Genomic DNA, 27,056 nt, shown 5'->3' with positions numbered 1-27,056 from the left:
TTTGTAGTATTTTTTTTATTCGTCCATCTGAGAATAAATGAATAATTTTTGTAAGAGAAAAAGCAGTATCATAATTTAAGTTTCAGCATAAATTAGTATGGAAACACATTTTTATATACTAAACACTTGTTCATTATAAACAACATTATTATACAGCTGCTTTCTGTTCCTAGCCTGGATAATTACTGAAGTGTAAGAACCACAGGCAAGGAGATGCAAAAAGGCATGTTGGTTTAGGCTTCTGATTCTGAATTCCTTCAGAAAGGAAACATGTTTTCCTTAGAATTCCAATGAAGTGTCATGAAAATCAGGTTGTCAGCTTTAATAGAGAAAGATACATTTCATTTACATATGTGCACTTATTCACGTACTTCAAATTAAACAGGATAACAGCATAAGAACTTTGTCAAGTTTCTTTTTCTTATACACAGTCCTATCTTGAATGTGAACTCTGTCTCACTGGACCCTCCTGCTTTGAACAGAAATTGTCCCAATATGCAGAATCCTCGGGTGCGACAGGAATACCAGATGCAACTAAGTCTTCAAAAGTCAATAATGTAAATTGTGGTTGGTTGGGCTCCATGGAATGGACCTAAAGAAAAAACATATTAGCACAACATGAATCAATAAATATAAATTTTCTTCCTGTAAAATTCTCTGTCACATTTAAACTACACATTGCTAACTGAAGAAGAAAGAAGACAGTCTATATTTGAGACTAATATCACTTCCCCTCATTTAGGCTATACAGTTACTATTAGAAGCATGTAACAGGCCACACAGAAAAATTGAGCTTTTTGTTCAAACACAGTTCACAAAACTGATGGAATAAGGGCTACAGAATGCTGCAAGTATGACAGAATGACTATTTAAGTCCAGTAAAGAGAAAGACCACCATCAAACATTCTTCATTCTTCAGCAGATAAGATTATTTGAGTCAATTGTGTGAGGATTTATTCCACTAGGTGTGCCTATTTGTACTCATTTTAATACAGTAGTCACTGATGTTTTGCATGCTTCTCTCAGACTCAAGTACTACTTAAAAACTGAAGTGGTCACAATCAACCTGCAATTCCCCATGTTAAAACCAATTAAATGTGGACTGAGATATTAGAGATGATGGTGTCAGGGTCTCCATGATAGATTCATCACTCCAACAAAAAAAAAAAAAATCACAATTCAAAGAAGAAAAAGATTAGGGTTTTTTGTTTGCTTGGTTTTTTTTTTTTTTTAGCACGCTACTGTGCAGCCTGCTGTATGCCATCTCCAAATGTAATTGTTTGGAGACAGCAGGGCAGATAGTACAGCCTGCACAAATCAAGCATAAATATAGCTGATTCTTCTAAATAGGCATTTGCAGGAGCAACCTATTCTTAATGTTTAATATTTCATAAAATTCAGTAGGGCTCCTCTGCAGTGGTGTTACTCAGTACATCAGGCAAACTGACTCATTTTTGATGAGCTTGTCAGAGTCTCTCTGTGTGGCACTACAGCCTCTGGTGCATCAGCCACTCCTCCCAGTTTGGTGTCACCAGCAAACCTGCCGAGGGTGCACTGCACCATCATCCAGTTCATTAGTGAAGATGTGACACAGGACTGGACCAGTACTGACCCCTGGGGCACAGCACTGGTAACTGGCCTCCAACCAGACTTTGTACCTCTATCACCACACCCTGTGCTCAAACATTCCGCCAGTTTCCAATATACATCACTGTTTGCTTACCCAGCTCTCAGCATTTTTCTAGGAGGATCTTATGAGAGACAGTGCCAGAGACAGAAGGTACTGAAATACAGGCAGACAACTACCCACTGCTCTAACCTCATCTACCAGGCCAGTCATTTCATGACACAAATTTACCAAGTTGGTAGAGCATGATTTTCTCTTGGCAAAGCTAGGCTGACCAGTCTTGGTGATTTCTTTGTCATTCCTGTGCCTGGAAATGGTGCTCAGGACTGGCTGTTCTACCACCTTTCCAGCAGTCATGGTGAAACTGTCAGATCTGTAATTGCCTGAGTCCTACTTCTCCCATGCTTTCTTCCAGTCTTCGGGCACTTCTCCCAGTCCCCGTGATATTTGGGGACTCAATAATCTTTGGATTATTGAGAGGGGCCTTGCAATGCCAGCTGTATCCCATAAATATTACTGACTTACACTCATCCAGTTTGCTCAAGCATTCCCTGGCCTAATCCTCTTCCTCCAAGGGCACATCTTCCTTGCTCCTTCTTCTTCTTTCATCCCTGCAACCTGGGATTCCTGACATCCAGTCTTGCTAACAAATACTGATGCAAAAGGGGTATTCAGCACCACAGCCTCTTTCAACATTTGTCTTGTTGAGTAAAACCCTTCCCTCTGGCTTCTTTGCACTTACAGAAGTGCTTCTTGTTGCTTTGAACATCCCTGGTCAGATTAAATTCTATTTGAGCTTTAGCTTTTTAAACTTCATCCCTGGATGCTCAGATATTTCTGTATTCTTCTCATGTTACCCATTCTTGCTCCTACCCTCTGTATGCTTCCCTTTCTATGTCCAAGTTTGGCTAGGACCTCCCTGTTCATCCATGCAGACCTCCTGGTATTTTTGCCTGACTTCATAGGCAATGAGATGGAACTATCTTGAGAGTGGAGATGATCTTTGAATCAAAAGCAGCTTTCTTGGCCTCAGCTTTCCTCTGAGGCCCTATCCCACAGGACCCCTCTTTGTCCTTTGAGGAGGAGAAAGTTTGCTCTCCTCATGTTAAGGAGTGAGTCCTCCTCACTGCCCTAGGATCCTGAACTCCAGCATCTCGTGCTGTTGGAACCCTGCAGCCACAGACAGATCTGTGACTCATCATGTTTATTCCTCATCCTGAGTGCACTGGTGTACAGGCACTTCAGAAGCACTCCAGCACATTGACTTTCAGGAGAAGATTTGGGGAATTTGTTCATAATTGTGCCCTGTAGACCCTTCCTTCCTTACATCCAAGTGCTGGAGGTGACTTGGTCCAAGGTCAAATTTGAGGATTTTGTTATTCCTTTCTGTCACATCAGTGAAGGTAGGTCAGTAAATAGGCAAAAAGCAAAAATTCTCCACGTCAGTATTTGAGCAATAGGCTACTATCAAGAATAAATGCAGAGACAACAAAATGGTTTGTGCTTGTTGTAACAGCACAGAAGAACTCTTAGCTGTCAATGCAGACTGAAAATGAAAAAGATTGAGCTGCCTCTCACTTTACGTCCTTACACAAGTGACATGGTGTTGAGACATTTCTGCTCATCTGACATTCTGGAGATGAGGTAAAGCTGCAGGAATGGTGCCTAGAGCCATGCAAGTGACATTACAGATGCATACCAAATATGAACCAAGCCTCTGAGCTAAGAAGTTGTTAACAGATGTAGTTTGAACCTCAGCACGTGCTTGTCTGAAGGAAGCGTGTCCTGACAGAATGCATCACAACTCTTGTGAAGTACAGCAAGAGACAGACTGTCTATCCTTTATATCCTACACAGGATTTATAAAGAATTTTAAACTCAGACATCTTTTATTGAGACTAGCCTCAGATAAATGTCTAGATCTAGGTTAAAAGCATAGATAAACATTCTGTTCCCTCAAGCATATAGCAGTCACTAGCATTTTGATAAGACTCTTGACACTAGAGATTTTTAATTACAGTACATTGACATAACAATTGATCTTTCCTGGGAATTGTAGGTACATGCCATCATTTTGTGAAGAAAACTGAAAACAGATGTTCTGCAAGCAGACCATAATGAATTACTCCTGTGACTGCAGAGAGGAAACCGACACAAACACTGACATCCTAAAACAACTGGGTAATATTTACCCACATGTTAAGCTAGAATGAACAACTTTTTCTTTCAACACATCTAGCAATAAATATAATAATTTTTATGGTTCTTTTAAAAAGAGAGAAGGTAACATTCATTTCCTCCATGTTCCTGTTAGAAGGAGGCCTAAAAAGGCACAATGCAATAGTACATAAATTTTCACTTAATTTCCTTACTGGGGAGTCACAGAATGCGCTCTTGTTCTGCTTAAAGTGACCTTTCTTCATAGAACTGAAATAATGAAATTTAGGCCCATCATAAATTTAGTCAATGGACAAGTTAGCCTTTGAGACTCTTGATTCAAAGATTTTTCATCATAACCTTTGATATCATGACTATTTTTTCTATGGTACGTTTAAGCTAAGTGACCACGATGGTGAAAGTCAATACTTAAAAATCCTGGATTCTTGTAGAATACTTGGGTAATTAACTTAAGTAAGTCCTGCCAAAAAAAATGCACATAATTTCTTAAAAAATATCTGTCCACTGATTTATCACATTAAATCCTCAAAGGTAGTTTAACACCTCTTTTTCTCAATCTAACCAATATGAGTTAAAAGGTCTGCATCCCTTTGCTATCCATGAACATTGACTTTGTTACCATGATAGATAGTGTGCGTTACCACTTCCATGCTTTTATCCATTCCTATACTAATTTTCTTTATTCTTTCTAGTTCCTGGTAGAATCTTTGTATCTAAATAACATAAAACAACTAACCAATTTTCTTGTGAGCAACTAGAACAACAGAGAAAATCTGGCAATTTGTCACACTCTCATTTGCTGACTGTCTGGCTGTTTTGGCTACAACTTGCCAATCTGCCTGTCCCTTAAATTTGACTTTTATTGTTATTTTTAGGACTGAGGTATTTTTTAAATTACACAGAAAATCATGAAAAGCTTTTAAGTAGCTTTTCTCTTTCTCTCTACAGAGACACCACATGGAATGAACACTAACACTGCTGTTCTTCCCATCTGTTGGTTGTTGCTGCTTGTCTCAAGGGTTATCTTGTCATAATGGTGTTTGAGCGATGGATCTGCTCTGGGATACAAGCACTGACAGTCCCCCACTATAATCAACTTGGTGAGGTGTCACACAAGTTTAGCAGTCCAGATTGGTTCACTGTTTCCATTTCCCTCTGTGAAAACCATCTTTCCCACATGAGTACTAGCAGGCTGTGAGAAAAATCACTTAATCTTCTCTTGAATGAACACATTAAACACATGCATTACAGACTTGACATTATCTGTTGCTGTCCTCTGAAACCATTTCTCCTTCACAGACTTTTCCTGAAATAGGCACAACAGAACTAGAGAAAACACTTCAGTAACACTGCTTGGTTCTGGTTAATACCATGCCTAAGATAAGCCTTCTTCTTGGCCCTGTTTATGAGATGACACACTTTTAGCTACACTCTAAGTTTATCTTCAAGTGGTCACCAAGAGATAGAACTACTTCCCAATTCCTTACATCAGAATCCTTCTGTGCAAATCCCTCCTGTTTCCCAAGTGCCACTGCAACATGATGATTGTCATCCAAGCGGGTTTCCTAGAAAGATCAAAAATGGCAATGTAAATGCATTCTCTTTTATCTGTTTCCAGAGTACAGAGTATATAAGTTTTTAGAGAATGGTTCAGAACAATAGCACAAGACCATTTAAAATACTTTAAAATAATGAAATTCAAAAAGCAATAGTACTTTTTAGCAGTTTTCCTAAAGAGTTCAATGATGCAGACACATTAAATGTTCACAGGGCTGAGGACAGATTACTACAGGTTGCCACCATCTTACCCATTTGTAAATATTTGTATTCAAGTTTGTGACCTAAGCACTCCTTTACCAGTCCTTTCTAACTCCCAAACAATATAACCCATCTTAGTTATCCTTTTCCAGTGAGATAACTGTGAACCTCAAGAAGGTATTCTGAAAAACAGTGATGTCAGTGTAAACTTAAACCAAGGATTCTTTCCCTCGGCTTCAGACAGCATGTAAGAGCACAATTTTGAATTCCTGACACAGTCTGTGTACTGCTGTGTGTAAATACTAATCAACAATTTTTAGATGTATAACTATATATTTAGTAATGTAGCGTTTTATCTATTTAAAAGTTTGGTTTGAAAGTGTTTTCTTCTAGAAAGACTAAAAATTCATCCTAAACAATTTCAGGATAAAGAACCCCAAAGACATTTACTACTTCTGAATAATGCTTAATCCATAGCCAAGCCATAATTCCATTGATTTTAAAAATATATATATCTAAGGGGACAAAATAAAAATTTCCCTGCTTATTTATTCAAAAGCTTTCATGTATTTTCTGCACACTTTCTAAACTAGAAATGAAGAATAAGAAGAATTTTACCTAGGAAGGTGATCTGTTTCGATATTGCCATTCATCTGAAAATTAGAAAGTCATTGGGATATTCTCCTGGGACTTAATACTAAATCTCCAATTTTTGGCTTCCTTGGGAATTATTTTAACTGCACTGTATTATAATATAAAGAAAGCAACATGATTTCCTCCTATTTCCTCTGACAGGTGGTCGGTTGCCTTATTTTTCTCCCCTTTTAATCTAAGCAAAATGTCTTTTAGAAGAATGGTGTCAGTGGGCATCAGGCTTTTCTACAGTTCATCTAATATACAGAATTTTCAAAGGCTTCAGTTGCCAGAATACCATTCCTGTGATTCCAAAACAGCCCTGTGCATATATATATAAATATAAATAAATACATATATAAAAAAAAATGCAAAGCTGCTCTGCTCAAATCTACTCATCCCAGTCCAGCCAAGGCAGCAGCTGCTCCAGTCATGTGGAGCACCAGTACAACTGTAAGGTTGGGGAATGTTTCTGGCAAACGTGGTGCCTTGGCTGAGAGGTGCTGGTGAGGAGATAGAGCTATGCTTTTACTTTGATCTCTTCAGCACCAAAACTGTGCCCATTTGACAGCTTTAGCAGTGAACTTTAGAAACCTCACCTACTTAAAAAAAAACCCCATCAAGCTCATGTTGTCATACCCTTCTGCAAAGTGCTAGTAAGAAAATGAATATTTCAATTCTGTCTAGATTATGAAAAATATTTTATGTAAGAAAAACTAAAAAACCTACAGAATAAGCAGTACTTTATATAACTGCAAGAGCTATAAATGTACCTCCTATGGGGTATTTTACTGGGTTTTCCACTCCTTTACTAGGATACAAAACTGAAAGTAAGTCAAGCATAAAGAATGCTATCTCAGAGGTAACCACTTGTAGTCAGCATGAACATTTCTGTAACTTCCTCAAAAATAAGAAACTCTGAATACTAGATGCTTGATCAGGTGTCGCTAAACCATTTCTATAGTTCCGGGGTGGCAGTGTTTTGTTTTTCTAGATGGAAAAATTACTGTATCCTCTTTTTAACTGCTTCATTTTCCACCCTTCTTCATTTTTTTTGCATGTCCAAGAGGTCAAAGACAGATCAGAACAGAGAGCACAGTACAGTACATTCAGCAGTGGCTTACACCTGTAATCAGAAATCTGCAAACAGCTTTAAGCACAGAATTTTCGTTTTATCAGCTAAGAGGTCAACTTATATTACTTCTTGTTTGTTCAACTAAAAACATATTATAGATGCTATTTCACATATTGTTAGCAAAATAATGGTGTTTTCAGTTCAAAGCTACATTTAACAGGCAGTGATTGTTTAGATAGACCTTCCCTGCAGAGACCCTGCCCAATGAACAGTAAATGAAAAAGGTTCCATTTCATTTATTTCATGTATCCTCTGTGGTCACAAGAGAGTTTTCAGCATCTTACAATAAAACATAAACTGTGCCCTTCATCTATCCTTGCTGTTTCAGAGCAATGTAAATCCAGATGAAATACAGAAGGAACATCCTTCCTGGCCTTTACCAGTGGCCAGCAAAACCTTAAGCAATGGAATTAATGAAACATACTGAAACTATGAAAACCAGTGGATCAGCTTGTTTCCCTGGAGATATTGCTATACCAGCTTATAAAATTAGTATCTTAAATGGAAATAGATAATTAACAAAAAGAGGACAATCCTACAGAATTCCTTCAGGGTAGAGAGATTGTTCTGTTAAGATTCCTCTCTATAAACCAGAAGTCATATAATGGACCAAAATTTGTTTTTGTCTGCACAGAACAAAAGTGTTACTAGAGCACACAGAGGTTTACAATGATCTCATTTCAAAGACTTGGCAGAATGATGTGTCTGGAATTTAAATCATTATGAATTCACTCAACAACAGACAGCTTATGATGAATCTGTACCTTCCCAGCCAGCAGAACTGATTGATGAGTGAATCCAGTTGGATTAGCTAGTCTTAGAAATGAAAGTTTCTATTCTCATTTATTCCTGACAATGCAACAGGATTAACTTCTCTTACTGAGGGTGAAAGATGCCAACTACAGTTGCACACCAGCAATTACTAAAGATGTTTCAAATTGACCCAGGTAATCTCTCTTTGAAATTCATATTCTGGAAGTAATTTATTTGCATATAAACAAAACAAGCAAATATTTGTTGTGAAAAAATGCAAAATGTTATCTGTGCAACAGCAGTCCTGCCAGGTGATTCTTAATCCCAGAGCAAAGTTTAGGATAAATCATGTACTTCCTGTATAAAATAATTGCATCCAAAGTTGAGGTAGGTACAAAAATAAGTGTTATGTCTCATTTAAAATTCTTCTTTAACATTGATTCCAGTAAGTAGTATCCAGTTATTCTTCCTGATCAATTGTACACAACTGGGACTAATAAGGAAAGGGTCACGAATATATTTAACATTTTGCAAATCACTGACTAGGAATTCATTTTTTATAAGCTCATGGAATGGCTTACATTGTAAGGGACCTCAAAGATCATCTCATTCCAACACCCCTGCCTTGGACAGGGATACTTTCCACTAGACCAGGTTGCTCAGTGCCCCATCCAATCTAGCCTTACACACTTCCAGGGATGGGACATCCATAAGTTCTCTGGGAAACCTTTTCCTGTGCCAATATATATTTCCATATTTAAGATCTGCTACAAATCTATCTATCTTATAAACTTGCATTGATCTCTTTAAATTATAGAACTTGTCATAGCTGTTTTCAATCAACTTCTTTTGTTTTTACTAGAATTAACTATTTCTTCATTCTTGTCATAGTAGTAGGCAGCTCATACCACACAGGAGGGTACTATGAGAAACTGGAGTCCTTGACTTTGTTTCAATGTGTTAACAGCACTACTCTCATCCTGAATTCAAAACACAGCACTACACCAGCTACTAAGAAGAAAATTAACTGTACCAGAAATAAAACTAGTATAATTTTCCAAGTTTATTTTCTTCAAAGGAAGTAAACGGAGCATACAGAATTACCCATAATAATAATAATCATCATCACCATCATCATAATGACTCCATCCTAAATCAACACCCTGACAAAATACTGTTATCACTCTCCACTGGGCTAGCTGTCCTTTGTTTAGCAACAGCTAAAGTCACCTTTTTAAAATGAGGAAAGCATGTACTGTCTATATGAATAAAGCATATTCAACACGTATAGCAGTCATATCTTAAAATGAAATTGATGCTTTTAAACAAAGCTTTTTTTCCTCCAACTCCTTCCAAAACAGCTGAAGGGAATCTGCGTAGCAATCTCTAGAGTAATATACAAAACCAAGACCCTAAAGCTAAATCCTTCCATCAAGACCAAACAAGAACAGCCTATTTCTGATCAACTGCCTTCCACTGAAGCCAAAAAATGCGGGGTGTGAATGAGGGCAAAGATACTTCTAGCAAAACTAAGCCCTTGGTAAAAGAACCACACACAGTCAACTATTAACTACATAGTAGTTAATTTGGTATTTACAATGAAATAAGAGAAACCTTTCTGCACTGTTCACAGAAAATTCTATCTCCAATTTGAATTGGCTTTGCTCTGACTGTGAACAGTTACAGGGTGTCTAAATAGTGTCAATTTTGATTTGTTCTGATTCATTAGTATTTCTCTTGACCTTTTAGTCATGACAAGTATAAGGTGGAGGATCTTTTCTTGGTCTTTATGAATTTAAAGTTATCTTTTTCATATTACATGGTACTTTCTGAAGGAGATTTCAGAATATTTTGTGTAACTTAAATGGATAAAATCCCCTTTATTTCTCCCTTCTATTTTTAGTAAATTAGCTTCTATTTAAAGAGAAGCTTTAAAATCTTTCTCTTAAAAACTGAAATAAATCAATCAAAAATATGTGATAACTGACTTTTAAAGAGTCTTGCTCACTTTGATCATTTCCTTTCACTAAGATATAGGCAGTTCTGAAATGTAGAAGTGAGGTCATTATATTTTTTTATTTGATAGAAAAAGCTCCCTAAAGTAAAACTGGCACAACAGGGAACCTAAGGAAAAGACTGTATCAGTAATATGTAGTCTTACAAGTGACACTTTCAGATTTCTCAAAATTAGTGTTTTCAACTAAAAAGTTATTTCAAAAAATCTGATGAGAAAAAAAAGACTTTTCTAAGTAAGAAAACAAACACAAAATTGAAAGAAAACTTGGGAAGAGACAAAAAAGTAAAGCTATGCATAATTTTTGGCTCTCCAGAGCTTGGTAACTGAAAAACATTTTATTTATTTAATTTTAATGAATGTTGATATTTAAATGAAATTATATCCCAATTGAGGTTGTACTTAAAGGAAACTTGATATTAAGCCCTTTCTTTGAAATACAAGAATCTGCCTCATTATAATACTGCACTTTTGGGAAGCAGGTGGGCAAGCTTGGAAGTGGAGACATTCCTCAGACAAAAACTGCATGAATGTTCTAGCAGTAATTACTAAGTACTAGGAAAAAATTCAATCAATTAGAAAGCATTTAAGTATTACAGGGAGCTATCTGCATCATCATCTTCAGGCTATTTCTGTAAATGAACCACAGGCACATGGAGGACCAAAATTAGGAGTTCCAGAATTCAATGAAGACAGGCAGATGCTCCCTTGGCCATGGGACACTGCAGTAACACAGAAAGCATTCTGCTACAAGACCTACCACAGGCTTTCCCAATAACCTCCTTTGCCAGTGTAATTCCAACTAGTGAATTCCATGACATACTAATATTGTTATACTATACAGGAATTGAATAAGGGGACTGATTTACTATGCGTAGACTTGGAACACAAAACCAAAAATGGACAGGAGTGCTGAATGAAGGAATGAACTGTGAAGAAAAAACTTATACTCTGAAATTAAACATTACTGGAACATTCATTCTTTCAGACCACATGCACAGGGTACATGTAGTTTGTATACTAAAGAAAATAAACATACAGCAGAAATTTCTCATTCAGATAGCTCTATTGGAACAGCTGTCTACAATAATATAGGTACTTTCAAAATGCAAATATGAATTTGAAACTGAATAATCTTACTGAAAAGTGCACTTGACAGTTTGTGCCATTTTTTGCTTTGTTTAAAGTGGTTGAACAAACATGCCTCTGGGGTGTAGAGATATGGGACTGTCATTTATTTTGTTTTTCGGGTAACAAAATAATTTGAGAACATTATGAATCAGAATCATCTCAGCTGGAAAACACCTTCAATGCCAGCAAGTCCAACTGTTAACCCAGCACTGCCAGGTCCATCAGTAAACATGTCCCTATCCGTTTTTTCCCTATGTATCCTTTAAGCTACCTGAGATGATACTGATGATTTCTTACCAAATCTGAAATGACAGATGTTTTAGTGATAAGCCCCAGTAACTCTGAAGGAGGAAAACAAAAGCCTAAACCCTAAGACTCAGATATTGAGACCAACAGTTCTACACCTTCTGATGCAGAACTTTAGAATCTTAGACCTGTTCAAGAAATCAGGCCTGAATATATTTCTGTGAACTTCATGCATAGGAATGTCCTTCCCAGAGTGCAGGAAGTATATTCCAGACACAGAAAAAAACAAAAAGACATTATGACTAATCCATCTATGAGGTGTCTTTGCAATATAAAAAAATCTTTCAAATGCTGCAGATTTATATTCTAAGTTTTGATTAATATAAGCTCAGTGGGGTTCTACAGAGGAAAGAGGCAAAGCTGCAATTATAAAAAAAAAAAAAAACAACAAACATGCAATGCAACGATAAGGAGTTGAGACTGCTTATCACTAGTGAAAACATTTTCTTTACCTCAAATGTCCACTCCTCTTCTTTTTCTCCATCCAGAAACATCTTTGTCTCCTTATACACCTTTCCTATTTCCAGTTGCAATGGAGACACATTAAATTCAATTCTTTGCAAGTTAAAGCCAATTCCAACTCCAATGGCCTTTAAGAAGCTTTCTTTTAAGGCCTAAAAGACAAAAATGTATTTTATTTATACTGACTACAAGCTGTTTTTTAAACTGCTATTTTCTGCTCTATAAACATTAATTCTGAGCGCACATTGCAGATAAAATAAATTTAAGACTTACACTACTGTAAATGTGAGGGTAGACTGATGGAATTATCAAGAGAAAAAGTTATCAGCATAGTTTATACTCAGCCTAACCTGCTGCATTAAAATAAATATGCAACTGAAATTATTCAGTGGTGCATAGAGATAGAAGTGCTTTATCTTGTTCTGGCTATGTGTTTAAAACTACTAATAAATCCCATTGGAAATGTCAGCTGTACCATGGTTCTCAAAGTTATTCTGATATTAAAATAATCACTGAAATATAAAGTCCACAAATATCTTCACATGGAAATGGTACCAGGTAGCACCAGGGAGTTTAGACTGGATAACAGGAGAAACTTTTCCATCAAATGGCATTTCAAGCACTGAAACAAGCTGCCCAGGGAAGTGATTGAGTGACCCTGAAATTTTTTAAAATATGGGTAGAGGTGGTGCTTAGGGACATAGCTTAGTGGTGGATTTGATGATCTTAGATGTCTTTTCCAAGCTAAACCATTCTATGATTCTGCGCAAATACAAAAGGATTACATTTTTACTATAATGAAAATAAAAAATTACATCAGAAAAGAATGTGAACATTTGCAGGCTTTAAATAGGAAAAGAAGTATTACCCAGTGCCGATAAAACATATCCAGCTGCATCCATTCATTACTCATGGACTTGATTACATCCCACTCTGTTTCAGTAAACTGTCGCTTCATTAAGTGAAAGAAATTTGGAATTGAGCTACTACCTATAAATCAGACAGAGATATTTACAGAAATTTTAACAGAGTAGTAATAATAAGCAAATGAATTACCTCACATTATTGCTCTAGAAAAAAACTCATGAGAAAAAAAAATATGAACCAACTCTGCTCCACAATTTGAATTTATACAGCCTCAAAGCAGTGAGCTGCTGGTTGTACAGGATGTAGTATTTCCAGCATTCTCTAAAAGGCAAAGTATTTAACCAAGGATAATTTTTATATAAACATAAAAAAATTATATTCAACTACAAAAGTAGGATATACAGTCTCTGGCACCTGACAGCTTGATCTAGTAACATTTTATAAAATAGCATGCTGTTTGTCAAAATTTATCAAGCTATTCTGCCTCCCACCCTTGGACGGTGAGATACTGAAGAAACACTTTTTTAAGCACTTGTAAAAGCACAGTCTTCTGAATTTATCACACACATTTAGCTATTTGGATTGGATTTATTCTGGAAGAAAATGGAGACAGAGAGGTGCCCATAATAACAGTAAGAAATATACCAATGGAAAAAAAAATCCTCCAAAAAATCCAGCCTTAAACTACCAAACCTTCAAATCCTTAGATTAAATTTAAGCTACCTCTAAAAATAATCACAGCTGAGTGGCACTGCAGCAGCTCTTTGGGGGCTACACCACTTTTCCCCACTAGTCTAAATTTGCCTTCTAGAAGACACTACGGTGTGTAGTTATAGTGATCAATGGCATTTCTATAGTAAATTGAAATCTGTGAACCTTGTTACAAGCTTGGCTACCCATAGCCTGTGTTAATCAGTATCCCATGCAAGCATCCAAGTCCAACTGGACTTACAGGTGGCTAAAGAGACAAGGGCAGAAAACAATCTCTTTTCTCTAGTAGGGATAATAAAAATCTGGATAGAGACAATTCCACATACCGAGACAAGTTCTTTGATAAGTTACTTAGTGTTCTTACTAAAAATATAAAACATTTTCCCCCTTCATATACCACACTACTCTGAAGAACTCACTCACTAAATAATTGCTCGAGATGCAGATTCTAACTAGTTGTACCAGTAATTTTTTTGAGTTGACTGGGCAAGGAACTTTCCTTTCCTGTGCTTATGTTCCCCATACTCAACCATGGGTAAAGGCATCAAGCCTCCTCTATAAAGTGGTTGTCTTCCACAGCTATCTAAGCAGTAAATTAAAACAGGTACTGGCAGCAGTAATAACTGATCTGACCAAACCAATGTAACACTAAAGCACACATTCAGGTTTTCTCACAATTTCCAAACCAACTGCAAAGTCTGACATACACATCCCACAAGACGTGGCAGTGACATTTCAGAGATACCCTCAATGGCATTTTAAAGCGAACATCTTAAGACAGAATTTTGTTGACAGTTGAAGCACTAAGCTATGAATGGAATGATCCAGAACAGTCTAAGGATAGGACTACCTTCCCTCTGAAGAAAATAAAGTAGAAGAAAAAAGCAACCACAACGTTAAGTATGCCTTAATGAATTACCGAGGCAAAATTCCATATCCATCTACTAACACAATCCAACTTTCCTGAAACAAAAGAAAAAACATTGTTGAACTTGGAGAAGGGTACTTTCTTTCGCCTCTGTGTTTGTATGGCCCATTTTACAAATAACTACATTAATACCTGCTCTAATCCACTTTTTTCTCCCCTTTCTCTCTTTTCTTGAATATTTAAGACATCAGTTGTGATATTCCAGCCTGTTCTTGCGACTCAAACTACAAAACATTCCAGAATGTCCTGGTGTACCTTTCCTCCCCTATTACTTTCAGAGAGTTGTCCTCCTTTCAATAACCCGGGACTACCAGAGAAAACCACCCAAGACTATTCACACTACACTACACTACCTTCAGCATGCAGAGGTATAGAAAGGCTCCAGCTTTGTCAGTCCTGCCACCCCAGCTTTATCACATGCAAATATACTTGATGCTTAAATCATTTAGTACACCAAGTGCATATCAAACCCATATGCTACTGCTTTCTTCCTCATTGTTCACCCCTTTTCCTGGCCTAGATTTCTTCAACTGTTCAGCTACCCTTCTCAACACTCAAGTTCAGATTCACACAGCACTTTCCCCTCCGTTTCCACCGTCTGTCACATTCCTCCTTTGAGAAGCTCGGGCACCCCTTTGTCCTTAAGTGCACTTACTCCCTGTTTCCTAAGGCAGTACAGTTGCTTTGCTCTGAGGAGTGGATCAGGAGACTTAGGACTCCTATTCTCCACAAGCTACCTGCAGTTCCACAGCCTGCCTAGTCCTTTCTCCATATGTGCTTCAGTATCAGAGAAAGACAGATTCACAGAACCATGGGGAATGTGTAGGTTGAAAAGGACCTTTGGAGACCACCTGGTCTAACCTTCTGTTGAAAAACAGAGCCTTCTGTTGGGTTACCCAGGGCTCTGTCAAGCAGAGTATTTCACCCCTTCTCTGGGGAACCTAGTCCAGTATTCTGCTGTTCTCATGGTGCAGACTTGTTCTACAGAGACAGAATTCCCCCTGAAGCAACCGGAGCCTGCTGCCTTTTGCCCTGTTCCTGTGCACCCTCATGAAGACAACTATGAACATCCTCTCTGCAGCTACATTTCAGGGAGGCTGTGATTAGGTTCCCCTCTTCAGAACTTTCACCTTTTCAGGTTCAACAAACACAGCTCCATCAGCATTTCTACGTCAGTCAAGCTCCCCACCCTCTAACACCTGGTGGCCCTTTGCTAAATCCCCTTCAATTTTCCCTTTATCTCTCACAACATAGGAAGGGGACAAAAGTAGAAGCAGCAGAAAGTTTATGTTTAAATGCTCTGTTTTTTGCTTTTAGTTTGATTTAGAAAAACAGCCTCAAGTTATGGCCAACTAACTTGCCACAATTTATAAAAAACTTCATTTGAAAGAACTGGAACGAGTCCATATAGCAATTAATTATTTGGTTTTAAATTTGCATTTCTAAAGTAGCTCCCCCTTGTCAACTTGTTTCAGAAATAAACTGACTTCTTAAGTAAGTACTTCTTACCAGCCTGTGTCAGGAAATAGAGTTCTTCAAAATAACAAACTAACTCCTTTTAATGCTGAGCATTAATCATACTGCTGTCTGATTTTAAAACACATGCCTTGTTAATCAACTTTTAAGTACATCAGCTCTTTAAGAATATAAACTAAGTAATCTTTCAAAAATTGCATTCTAGTCGTTATAAATAAACCCTAAACCCAAAGTTAAGTTTCTTCATTAAATTAAAAGCACACAACACCCTGGAAATTTCAGGAAGAGTGATGAGAGGAAATAGTGAGTGATACTGTAAAAAAGACTCCAATATTAAGTCTGTAAAGTAAACATGCTATATACAGGTAAGTGTGTGTGTTCCTATGTGTGCATATGTGTCTGCATTTTGGATTTTTTGCATGAGCTATTTCAATTAATACATAATGCCATGTTTTCCACTGCAATGACAACTGAGTTTTTGTTAAACCTTTTTAAAGACTAGACAAAAATATGCTTTGCATTTTCCCTGTAGAACAGAAATGCCACAGATCAGCTATAAAAATTGATTTTAAAAAGAGGCAGGAGTGAAAAATAAGAAAACAGACTATAGTCTCTAGTCCTGTTTGCAAATGTACTGTAGAAATAGCACATAAATACACTGTAATTTCCCCCATTTTTCTGCCTGCTAAAGAATCCCAACAAGCTACATTTGTAGGAAGATAAAGGCAATCAGAATTAAGATCCATATAAACTCTGATGCTATTAATAGTGAAAATTACAATCTATAAGGCTAATACAGAAATTTTTTACATTTTTACAAACATCAGGTTAATCTTAAATCAGCTTTGGTAACACAGTGTATACTTCACAAAGGCATGGTACAAAACTTGTATCAAAAATTATTATAACCATGCCATGCATTCTCAAAAAAAATGAGAAGAGTAGATGATCGACCATCTTCACTTCAGGTTTTATGAGTTTACAGTTCTCAACTTGGTTTGGTCAGATCCAAACAAACTAGCTTATAAAGCTACCACTGCCACCTCATTGATCAACTAATCTCCTGAAAAAACACAACAAACAAACAAAACCAAACCCAAACAAACACCCAAACCAAAAATATCACAGAAATCCCAGAATGCAAACAGCCTCCTCACCAGCTTGAACTGCATAAAAGAAAGAGGTCAGTGGTTCAGAAGTGATATCTAATCAATATGATCAGTTCACTTTCAGATGGAAAACAGGCAAAGTGGCAGTGTGACACCTCATACACAGCAAAACAAACAACTGAAGCATGAACAGCTCAGTCTAAAATATGAAACCTAAATGTGAACCTAAAATGTGAAACACAAGATAGCTATGGAGCTTCTAAACTAACCAACTGTATTGGATGGATGTTTCAAGTCCTGGATGCTTGGGCTGACAATCCTTTTGGTGTACAACCATATTTGATCACATTTTACCATCTCTAAAGGAAACCAAAGAAACCTGATACAGAGAAAACATTTCTGTGCAACAGATGCCCAAGCCCTAATTTTTTATTAATATCAACTAACCCTTGTACAGACATTTAGAAACAACACAAGGCAAATAATTAGTGAGATAAATGAGTAACTTACAAGAACCAGATAGAACATTAACAATTCATATTTTCTCAATCTACCAGCTCACACAGCTTTCATGTGAATTGGAAATTGGATTTAGATTCTCTGACCTCCACACTTCCTGTTGGTATTCCACAATTCTACCAATTATATGTATGTTAAACATCTATTCTCATCATGTTAACTTCCATGTGTTTTATCTTGGCATACCCCAGAGAAGCACTAACTCTAAAATGCCTGAAAATTTGACATTGCCTCCTTTGAATTACCCAACATCTTCCAGATTATAAAAGTGTCAATCTGGAAAATTCAGCCATAAAGAGACTGAAATAATTTGATAATGTTTGATATTTTCTCTGCAGATAGCACCATTAAGTCTCTGCAATATTAGAGAAACTGCTAAGGTTTCAACTGCATTAATGTGGTTGGGTCTAACAGCAGTGATGAAAATTTAAGCAAGCTGCCTTGACAGACAATATAAAACAAAAGGAAGTAAAGAGTCATAATGGCTTAGATAGCTCTAACTCTAAAACTGCTGGAAAATCAGCAGCTATGACTTGGTTAAAAAAACCTGAAATAACATTAAAAGCTGTTAACAGCATATCGCAGAGCTGATAAATTTAAAGACAAGTAGCACACTGTCTGCAACAGACTCATGCTTTTTGTCATTTATTCTTAAAATTGAAAAAGAAATTCCAGATCCTCTCAAATTTTGTCCAGACTCCAGAATATTTCTGCATGTTCTTATCATGCCAAACATTCAGCTGGAATATACACTTGCTATTGAAGAGATTGCAGACAAACTCACCCGGATGCAAGCTCATGGTTTTAACTTACTTCTGAGTGGAGAAAATAAAAACATGTAAAATACAAAAGATCTTAATCACTATGATGATTCAGGGACCTCAAACTCTTTGAGGAAAATGCACATACAACTAAATAAGTGATAGCAAATAAGAAAACGAGCAGTAATAAAATAAGAAGTTTCCTAATTTGTGCTTGCCAACTCTTATACCTTTTACTTGCTTAAGCTCTTTACAAGAAGTTGCATGACCACAGCTAACAGAGCTCTAGGTAGCCATAATATTTCAGCAAAACCAAAAATTACCCCACAAAAAAGACATTTTAATCAGTTTCTCATTACAGACATATATCAAACAGTTACAGCAATCACTGCATTGCCAGAATAGCAGGAACTCTACTTCCTTTCAACAGTTAGGAAGTTATGCTACATCACACTAAAACACAACCACAAAAATATAAATAAACATAAATATATGTTTTCCTTTATAAAGCAAGTCATGAGGACACAACTACAGATGTAAACAGAAAGTCTAGATGGTGTCTGACCACCTTCAGCCTTACACTACCTAGTACTACCAAGCCACCAGATCTCTGAAAAGTTTTGTTACATTTTACGATCTCCCTTTCACAGTTTATCAAGCAGAAAAAGTTAGGTATTTAGCAACAAAGTAATTATAGGGAAAGTAGCCCCATCTTTAAGAAGCTAACACCACTGCAAAACCTTGGTTTGCACTGGAATCCAGTTGATATTTGGTATATAAAATACTATACTGTATAAAAGGAGTGGCAGGGAGCAAATTCTCAGTACCTAAGTCATCCTCATCTTCCACATGAATTTCACTACATGATTCATACTTTCTAACACCTCCTTCATCTGACTAATGCAAATTTTTCCTGGGAAGCTCTGCGACCTTAGAAAGCAGAAGCTGATTCAAACTGAGCTGGTTTCCCTGAACAGGTCTGATGAGAGTTGCTCTTTAATGGAAGAAGTCAGGACACGGCACAGAAGCTGTCCCAGAACATGAATTGCATAGCTGAATGCAGTAAAAATATCCCTTCTGTTCACACTTAAAACTTTCCCACTTCTGTCTGTACTCCTCCTTCGTAATGAAGTCCTAAAAACTCCACATGATGAGAGAAGTAGTATTAGTGTTTCAAATTTGGGAATCAATCTCTCCTACATAAGGACATTCTTTAAAAACAAATGAACAAAAATCCAAAAACCAAAACCTTATAAAGCCATTTGTTTGGCTTGCCAGCAGATGGAAGACTGTTTGTGCCATCTGACAGCTAAAATCCAGCATGTTTTGCTTTGTTTGGTCTTCTCACAGAGAAGAGACAGCAGTCAGCTGGTCATTGGCATGTTGTCCCCCCACATCCTTCCCCTTAACATCACACAAATTAAATTTTGCCACTACAGGAGCTGTCTTTTATCCAGCCAAAATATACAAGGAAAGATGCAAGTGTAAGATAAATGTGCTGCACCATGGCAAAAGCAGATGAAAAAGCAGAGGCCCACAGATGAAAAACTGATGAACTTCAAAGGTCTATTCACCTGTATCAGCTGTATCTACTCTTGCAGATATCATCTCCAAGTGTTTGCTTTGCTTTTATTAAATTTCTTTTTACTAGGAAAGAAAAAGGAAGATATACATGCTTAACACAGAACCCAACAAATCTGATGAACAAACCAGAAAACTGTGCAGGGCAAGTAATAACTTTTTAATACACTACAAAATTGGATTTTCTATCAAAATACAACACAGCACATAATGGCTATGAATGCTCAGAATTCCCAGCACCAACCCAATAAATGGAAAGAAAGCATCTACCTATGGAACTACCAAATGTCTCCCAATCCTAAACGCTCCTGAAAACTGGACATAAGCAACGTGTCATCTTTATTTAGGAAATACAAAAATATTTGCCTTGTTGAAAATAAGAATTTCTCTTTGAAAGGAAATATATCAGGCAAATACAGCTGAGGCTATTTTTTCTTATATTTACTGAGAAGAGTTGTGAAATTTTTAAGATAAGTTTCTAGCATTTCATAAGTCAGTACAAAAAAAAATCTGCAAGTCTGTCACTAAAAGGCTGTCTCACAACCTTGAAACCAGTAAGGGCTCCAAACTCCAATACCTGCACAGCCAATATCTAAAGCTTGTGACAACACAAAGCAAACTCAGCTTCTATGTTGCAGTCTTGCAACAAATAGATGTATCTGCAGGGCTGAAGCTATCGGAACTGGGCAGCGTTAGCAAGAAACTCCTCAAAGGGCAATTTTTTAACACCTACATAGTAATTGCATCACCTTAGTCCTTGGATCAGATTCTTCTGTTACACTTTCTTAATTTGGAAAGCCAAAGCTAACTGTCAAAGGCTGAGAAGCACTTTTGGTTTTGTTAAAAAAATCAGTTCTATTTAGCTGCTCATTGTGACTGTGCAACTTAATTTCCCAAAATACCAATTCAGTAATAAATTGTGATTATTGTGCAGAATGAAAAAACCCACAACACCAAAACAATCTGACAAGCATTTTTATAGTTACGCTTTATTCCAACTCTTATTTTTAATAAAACCTCCTAGTTTAGGATATTTCTTTTCCTAATCACTAGTTTATTCCTCATTTTAAATATATATTCTTCACTGCTTAATTTTATAGTTTTGCATTTTGCCATCAGTTTATATTTTAATCCAAATTGTTTTACATTTTTCTATTAAAGAAATAATCATAAAGAATTAAGAATGTTTCTTTGGAAAATAAAGAAATTTTCTTTTAAAGAGGAGATTTAATCACAAGATCAACTCTCTTTCACAGTTTATCAAGCATTGGTGCTTTATCAATTACAGAATTGTCTCATTTCCAATTAAAACTGTGTTAGAAATGTGAATAAAGCACAGCAATGAAATTGTTACATATTATACATCCTTTAAGAATACATTTAAGATGGCTGTTTCTTCCCAGTTGCAAACAGAACAAGAACAAAGAAATGCCTCCCTGTTTACTCAGTGTAAGTGCATAACATCACTGTGATTCTTTAGCTCAGCAAGAATATCAGCTGTTTTAACATCCTTCACATCTAAAAATGATGTGCTTACAGAAGTATTGAAAAATGATGACTTCTTTGATCTGTAACAAGTAACATTTAAATCAAACCCTTTGTTAATTTCTTCATTCCAAGCAGTGCACCTACACACCTAAAGCTGTAACATTAGCTAACAATTTGGTGATTATCTCTAGCAGTAAAAGATTAGATACTGATTGCTGCTATAAGATTTACTGAAATACAACAATAAAACCAGGAACAGTTAAAACTTTGTTTAAGGTAAATCACTTCAAGGACAAAAGCACTCTAAAGAACAATCTGATTTGAAATTTATTTCTAGGTCAGGAAATTCTTATTGAAAAGCTGAAATGCAGCAATTAAAGAAGCATTGCAATTTAAAAAACTGAACATGGCTGCTAGACAAAAGACATGCCAAATATCTGAACTATGATGTAGGTGAGCCTAACTCAACTAGGCTTAGGAATACACCAAAATTAACAGCACAAAGTTTAAATTAACAGCACAAAGTTTAAAACTGTCTGGAGAGAGAGCTTTCCTCCACTAGCTAGACTGAAGTATGGTATTTAGCTTCTTCATGTGGGACTTATATACACATTTGACCTGTCTCTGATTTGAAGAACTCTATCATCTCTTGCATTACCTCACCCCAATAATGTGATAATGAGAATTAAAAGAGAAAAATGAGTCAAGTTCTTTTTTTATATTTTCTTGCCTCAGAGAAAACCTGTTTCAAATAATTAGGTGTTTGCACATAATAGCCTACTTTCTTAAAAAAGTATTTATTTGAGTATTTTTAGATCAAATTAATTTTTCTGTGAAATCCACATGCAGATAATCTACCCTTTTGTGTCTTTTAACAAGCAAGCCTAGCATAAAATCAAAATATTAATGAGAAAAGCTAATTCTACTGCATGTCAAATATTTAATTCTGGAATAAAACTGATATTGGAGACATCTGGATCAAAGTAAATATAGTGGGATATGTAAGAAAGATTGCAGGTTGATTTTCAAATATACGGAATGAACTGTTAATTTATTTATCTTTGCAAATCCATCTAAGCTAAAAAATAGCATCATGAAAAGAAATTCACTTGCACAGCAGGAAAGCTCTTGAGCCTAAGATCTAAACTTTTTTCAAATGCTCAAAGCAATTTTTATTAAGCTGTAATTATTTCCTAAGTCTCTGAAAATGTTTTGCTTTACAGAGCTTAAGTGACTGGTCAATCAACATCCCACACACCACTCAAACCAAGCTGACACTTGTTGCAGAATTTCTTTTTCATAAGTGAAAAAACCAAACACAAGCTCAGTTTTTTCCACAGGAGTTAATAGTATTGTGAGAATCCTTCTCATGTCTTTTTTGAAAGGCTTAAAATAAACTCACATGCATTACCTGGGCAAATAATGTACACAGACACTTCTACTAACAAATTTACAGGACAGTCCGCATTTTTCCAAATGACTCAAGAGTTCATCTTAAATTGATCTAAAGAGAAGAAAAATAACCATTGATCTCAGTAATTCTTCAAAAACAATTAAATTGAAAGACTTATTTAAATCTACAGTAACCTGCCAGAAAACCAAAAGGTAGCAACACACAATACCTGAAGAGGATATTTTCCTTTTCTACCATCACTACAGTATTTACTGCAGTATCTGAATAGAGGAAAAAAGGTGATAAACCATTGCACACCTGTGGAACTTCTGTAGAACTGCTGCTTTTTGCAATGGTAAGAATAGCTTCTAGTGTGGCCAGCCTTCACCTTTGAAGAAGGCTATGTCTTGCAGTAGTTTCATTTCTCAGATTTTAATAAGGAAGCACAAGTAATATGGAAAGAAGCAATTTCTTATGAACAATAAGTAAAACAAAAATGCATAGGATGGATTAAGAAGTGACATAAAATGTTTATGTGCACCAGGACTCCTTGTTACATAGTAGCACACAAACAGCAGATTTCTCAAAACTTTCAGCTGCACGATACTCTTGTATAACTGCACTGCAGATTTTGCATGCTCACTGGTTGAACAATAAAGGAATATAAGAGCTACAATACAACAGACCTCAATCAAGATGCTGTTGGATAACACCATAAGAAGAAGAACTTTGTAGTTAAACAAGTGTCTGAAGAAAACAAACAAACCTACTGAAATGTACTTTGTTCATAGGGAACTCTTTGTCCTTGTAGCCGTTCCAAGGAAAGACATTTATAGTGGATGCACCTTCAGAAATACAATGTACTTAGCAAGTGCAGGACAAGAGCACCACTCAGTGGAACTATCAGATAAAATAATACTGGTAAAGTCAGTGCTACTTATTCATAGCCCAGCAACAAAATAGAGCTGAAGGTGATTCTACTAAGACAAAAATCTTCCTCAGAATAATTTCAGGTGAAAAGATGGCCACCTTTAAATTATAGTCTCTGGAATATGAAGTTCTAACCTTAATATTACTTATTTACTGGCTCTCTTTTCAACATACAATTATTACATTTCCATTTATCTTATTTCTTATTTCTTTCTCAAAAATAGAAATTATAATTACAAAAAGGAACACATATGAGTCATTTTTCGCTGTTCAGTTTTTTGAAACCACCAGCATCTCTCAAAAACTAAAGCCTGTCTGCATCAGATCTCAAAGTATTACTTAGTCTTTAGACTTCAGAAATAAAGTTTAACACCCTTCATAAAACTTGTCTGCTGGACATTGACAACATGCCTTTAAAATGCCACCTACATTTACCCCTGCATAAAATACCAGCAGAGGATGTAAGATATCCCTATTTCCACATATAATTTTATTTTTCTGTATAAATTTTAATTTCGCAGTTCTCAAGAAAAGCTTCAAATACAAGAGTTTGAATGTTTTGATTTTCACTGTTTACCTGCTGAAACGAGAAGCTTTTTGGAATGAGGAATTAAAATTAGCGAGTTCTGTGGTAAGGCCAGTGGCAGCCCAACCAGGGTGTTTCCAAGGGTACTGGGTCCAGGGGTTACCTTTGCCATGGCAGCCTGTGGACTGCTGTGTTTTATGTCTATGCATAACCCAGTGTTGATAGCACACTGGTATCAGCAGTGTTTGCACAGCATCAAGGCCCTCTCTGTCACTCTGCTCCCCCAGTGAAGAGGCTGAGGATGTGCAAGATGCTGTGAGGGGACACAGCTGGGACATCACCTCGCTTGCTTTGCCTGAGAGAGCTATGACAGAAGCACCAGCCTCAAGCTTAATCTGGTTATTTGGGCCCTGAGTTCCTGCAGTCCTGTCAGGTGTGGCCCTGTACCAAAGCAGGCTTACCCACTGGACACAGCTCCTGTCACCAAACACACAACAGCTCTGCTGGAGGACCCTCCAAAGGCTGCCCTGGGCCTCATCTGCTGACCACTGGGCTCAGAGTGAGGGTCTACAGCAGTTGTGAGTCACAGGAATGAACTTCAGATTGCAGCAAAGCTTCCGTGAATCCTAGCTGAATGTGACAGTGGAAAACTACACACTTGTAGTTGTCATTAAAGAGGTGTAAAGTGATCAGATAGAAAGTTATCCAGTCAGGGTTTACCTGAACCTCTCCCTTACAATACAACATATTTTGCAGCATAAAATGCCGGGCAACTCCAAAAAATTAGAAGAAAGATCCTCTAAGAACACAGCTACTACTGTCATATCTGGTTAAATGTTTAAGGAAGATTCTAAAGAAAAAAAGAATTCCAGTGAATCATAAATCCCAGTATGTTTCTCCTTTAACCCATGACTATGCATTGATGAACATCTGCAAGCTAAATCACCTCCATAAAACTGTATTTAAAAACACACTTTGCTACAATCCTAATTTGGATCCTGAAGTTCACCAACCTATCCAGTCATTTCATACTAATAAATAGGCCAATAGCTAAAGTTTGTAAAGTGTAGTCTTTTCCCAAGACCACCTCATGATCCCTTCTCACTGAGGATTACTGCACATTCACAGCTAATCTGTGTTACTTACACACAAAATGTCCATACATATGGGACAACTGAGTAACAGTCTATCAAGCTCTCATGGGGATGGATCCCATTGTCCCTGTTTGGAAAGATGTTCCTCCTTCTGCCTCACACACAGCAAATCCATAATTAAAGTATCTGCAGATGCTGCCCATCTGATAAAAAGATTCATGACCTTATTTTCCCAGAGTTCTGTTTCTCTGAAAGAGAAATATAACTGTATCTGTCCTATAATGCACCCCAAAATAAACAATGAGGAGTGCATTTAACAGCTAGAAATCCCAAATACACGAAACATTCACACACCCTCTGCTAATTACACTACATTTCTAGGACACAGATTGGTTCTTTGGGAAATATGAAAATGTTCAGTACTCAAACACTGCAGAATCTGCTTCAGTCACCATAATGAATTACCTGGTAAATCAGTCTTCATAATATCAATGCCAACTTGAAGCTCAGGCTCAGCTGCAAGGACTGCATAATCTCCTTGATGAGAGACATTGAAGCTGTAATTTGAGTTGATACCAACTAAGTTACTGGCCAGGAAAGGTTTTCCTTTTGGTGTCCTTTGCAAGTGGACTTCGTTCCAAGGTATGCACAGCTCCTCTGCCATTAATTTCCGCATCAGCAGGCGACCAGCCTGTGAAATAAAATGGAAGTAATTCATACAGAACTACTGTGCTACGAGGCTGCTAAAAAACCACCCAGCTAAAAAATGTTGCTTTATTACTCTTGATATCACTTTGTGTCTTTTAGCCAAATAATTAAAATTTCTCCCTTTTATAAAACCTGTGTCAAGTAAGTTTAAGCAGGAGAGTCCATCAGAGCATCAAACACACGGTCACTATTAGCACAATTAACATAAGTCCCAGCCCATACAAATCGTAGTAGTTCTTTTCTCTACATTAGCAACTTATTCATGATACTTTATGGCACAAATAAATACTTTTTACACCATCCCGAACAGTAAAATTGTCTCAACAGACTTCCTTTCAGTACATCCATTTACTACCTAGGTGCTAAATGAAATTCTCAACAGCTAAGAGTGATGAGTAACTCCTTTCAGACTAATTAGCAAGCGTGTACTACTATGTTATTAGGCGAGGTTTAAACCCTGGATCTTGTAAACTAGCTTTATTCTCCCAGTCGTTACCCCGATGTCCCATGTAGAATCCCTCGGGGTATGCTGATATTGTCTCCTGACTTGGTATCGCGACTTAGAAGTTGCGAAGTCTTTCAGAGTAACTACTGACAGCAGCCTGCCGTCCCTCCTGGCTTCATACTTTTATACAAGCCTTCTCCTTTAGCTTTGCACCCCTGAAATGCCCTCACACGGCACGTCTTCCCACGGCAATTCAGGAACTTGGGCACCGCTGACTGTGCAGAGAGACAACCGCGCCCCGGCGCCCCATGTACCAAGGCTGCTTTGGCATCGCGGGCAAACACAAACTTGCCGATGCGCTCCTTCTCCTCGGGCTGCACCAGCTGCGCGGCCAGCAGCCACTCACGGCGGCGGGGCCGCCATGCGCCGCACGGGAAGGCCCAGCGCACGCTGCCCATAGCCGGCCCCGCCGCCACGGCTCGGCCGCGCTCCCTGCGCCCGCCCCCCGGGCCTGGCGGCAGCC

At 37.2% G+C, this 27,056-nt stretch overlaps 1 protein-coding gene across 1 annotated transcript; it reads right to left on the bottom strand.

The window, feature by feature from the left end:
* Positions 1–27,003, bottom strand: AASDHPPT (aminoadipate-semialdehyde dehydrogenase-phosphopantetheinyl transferase). Its single transcript, XM_059466911.1, has 6 exons — positions 26,848–27,003; positions 25,846–26,071; positions 12,866–12,987; positions 11,988–12,149; positions 5,293–5,370; positions 1–592 (listed from the first exon to the last, which is right to left on the bottom strand). The coding sequence occupies exons 1-6, from the start codon at positions 26,989–26,991 to the stop codon at positions 434–436; spliced, it is 891 nt and encodes a 296-aa protein (XP_059322894.1). The 5' UTR covers positions 26,992–27,003; the 3' UTR covers positions 1–433.
* Between the last annotated feature and the right edge of the window lie 53 nt (positions 27,004–27,056).

Source organism: Ammospiza nelsoni, chromosome 2 (assembly GCF_027579445.1).
Source record: "Ammospiza nelsoni isolate bAmmNel1 chromosome 2, bAmmNel1.pri, whole genome shotgun sequence".
NCBI lineage: Eukaryota > Metazoa > Chordata > Aves > Passeriformes > Passerellidae > Ammospiza > Ammospiza nelsoni.
This window is presented reverse-complemented; position numbering and strand designations above follow the sequence as displayed.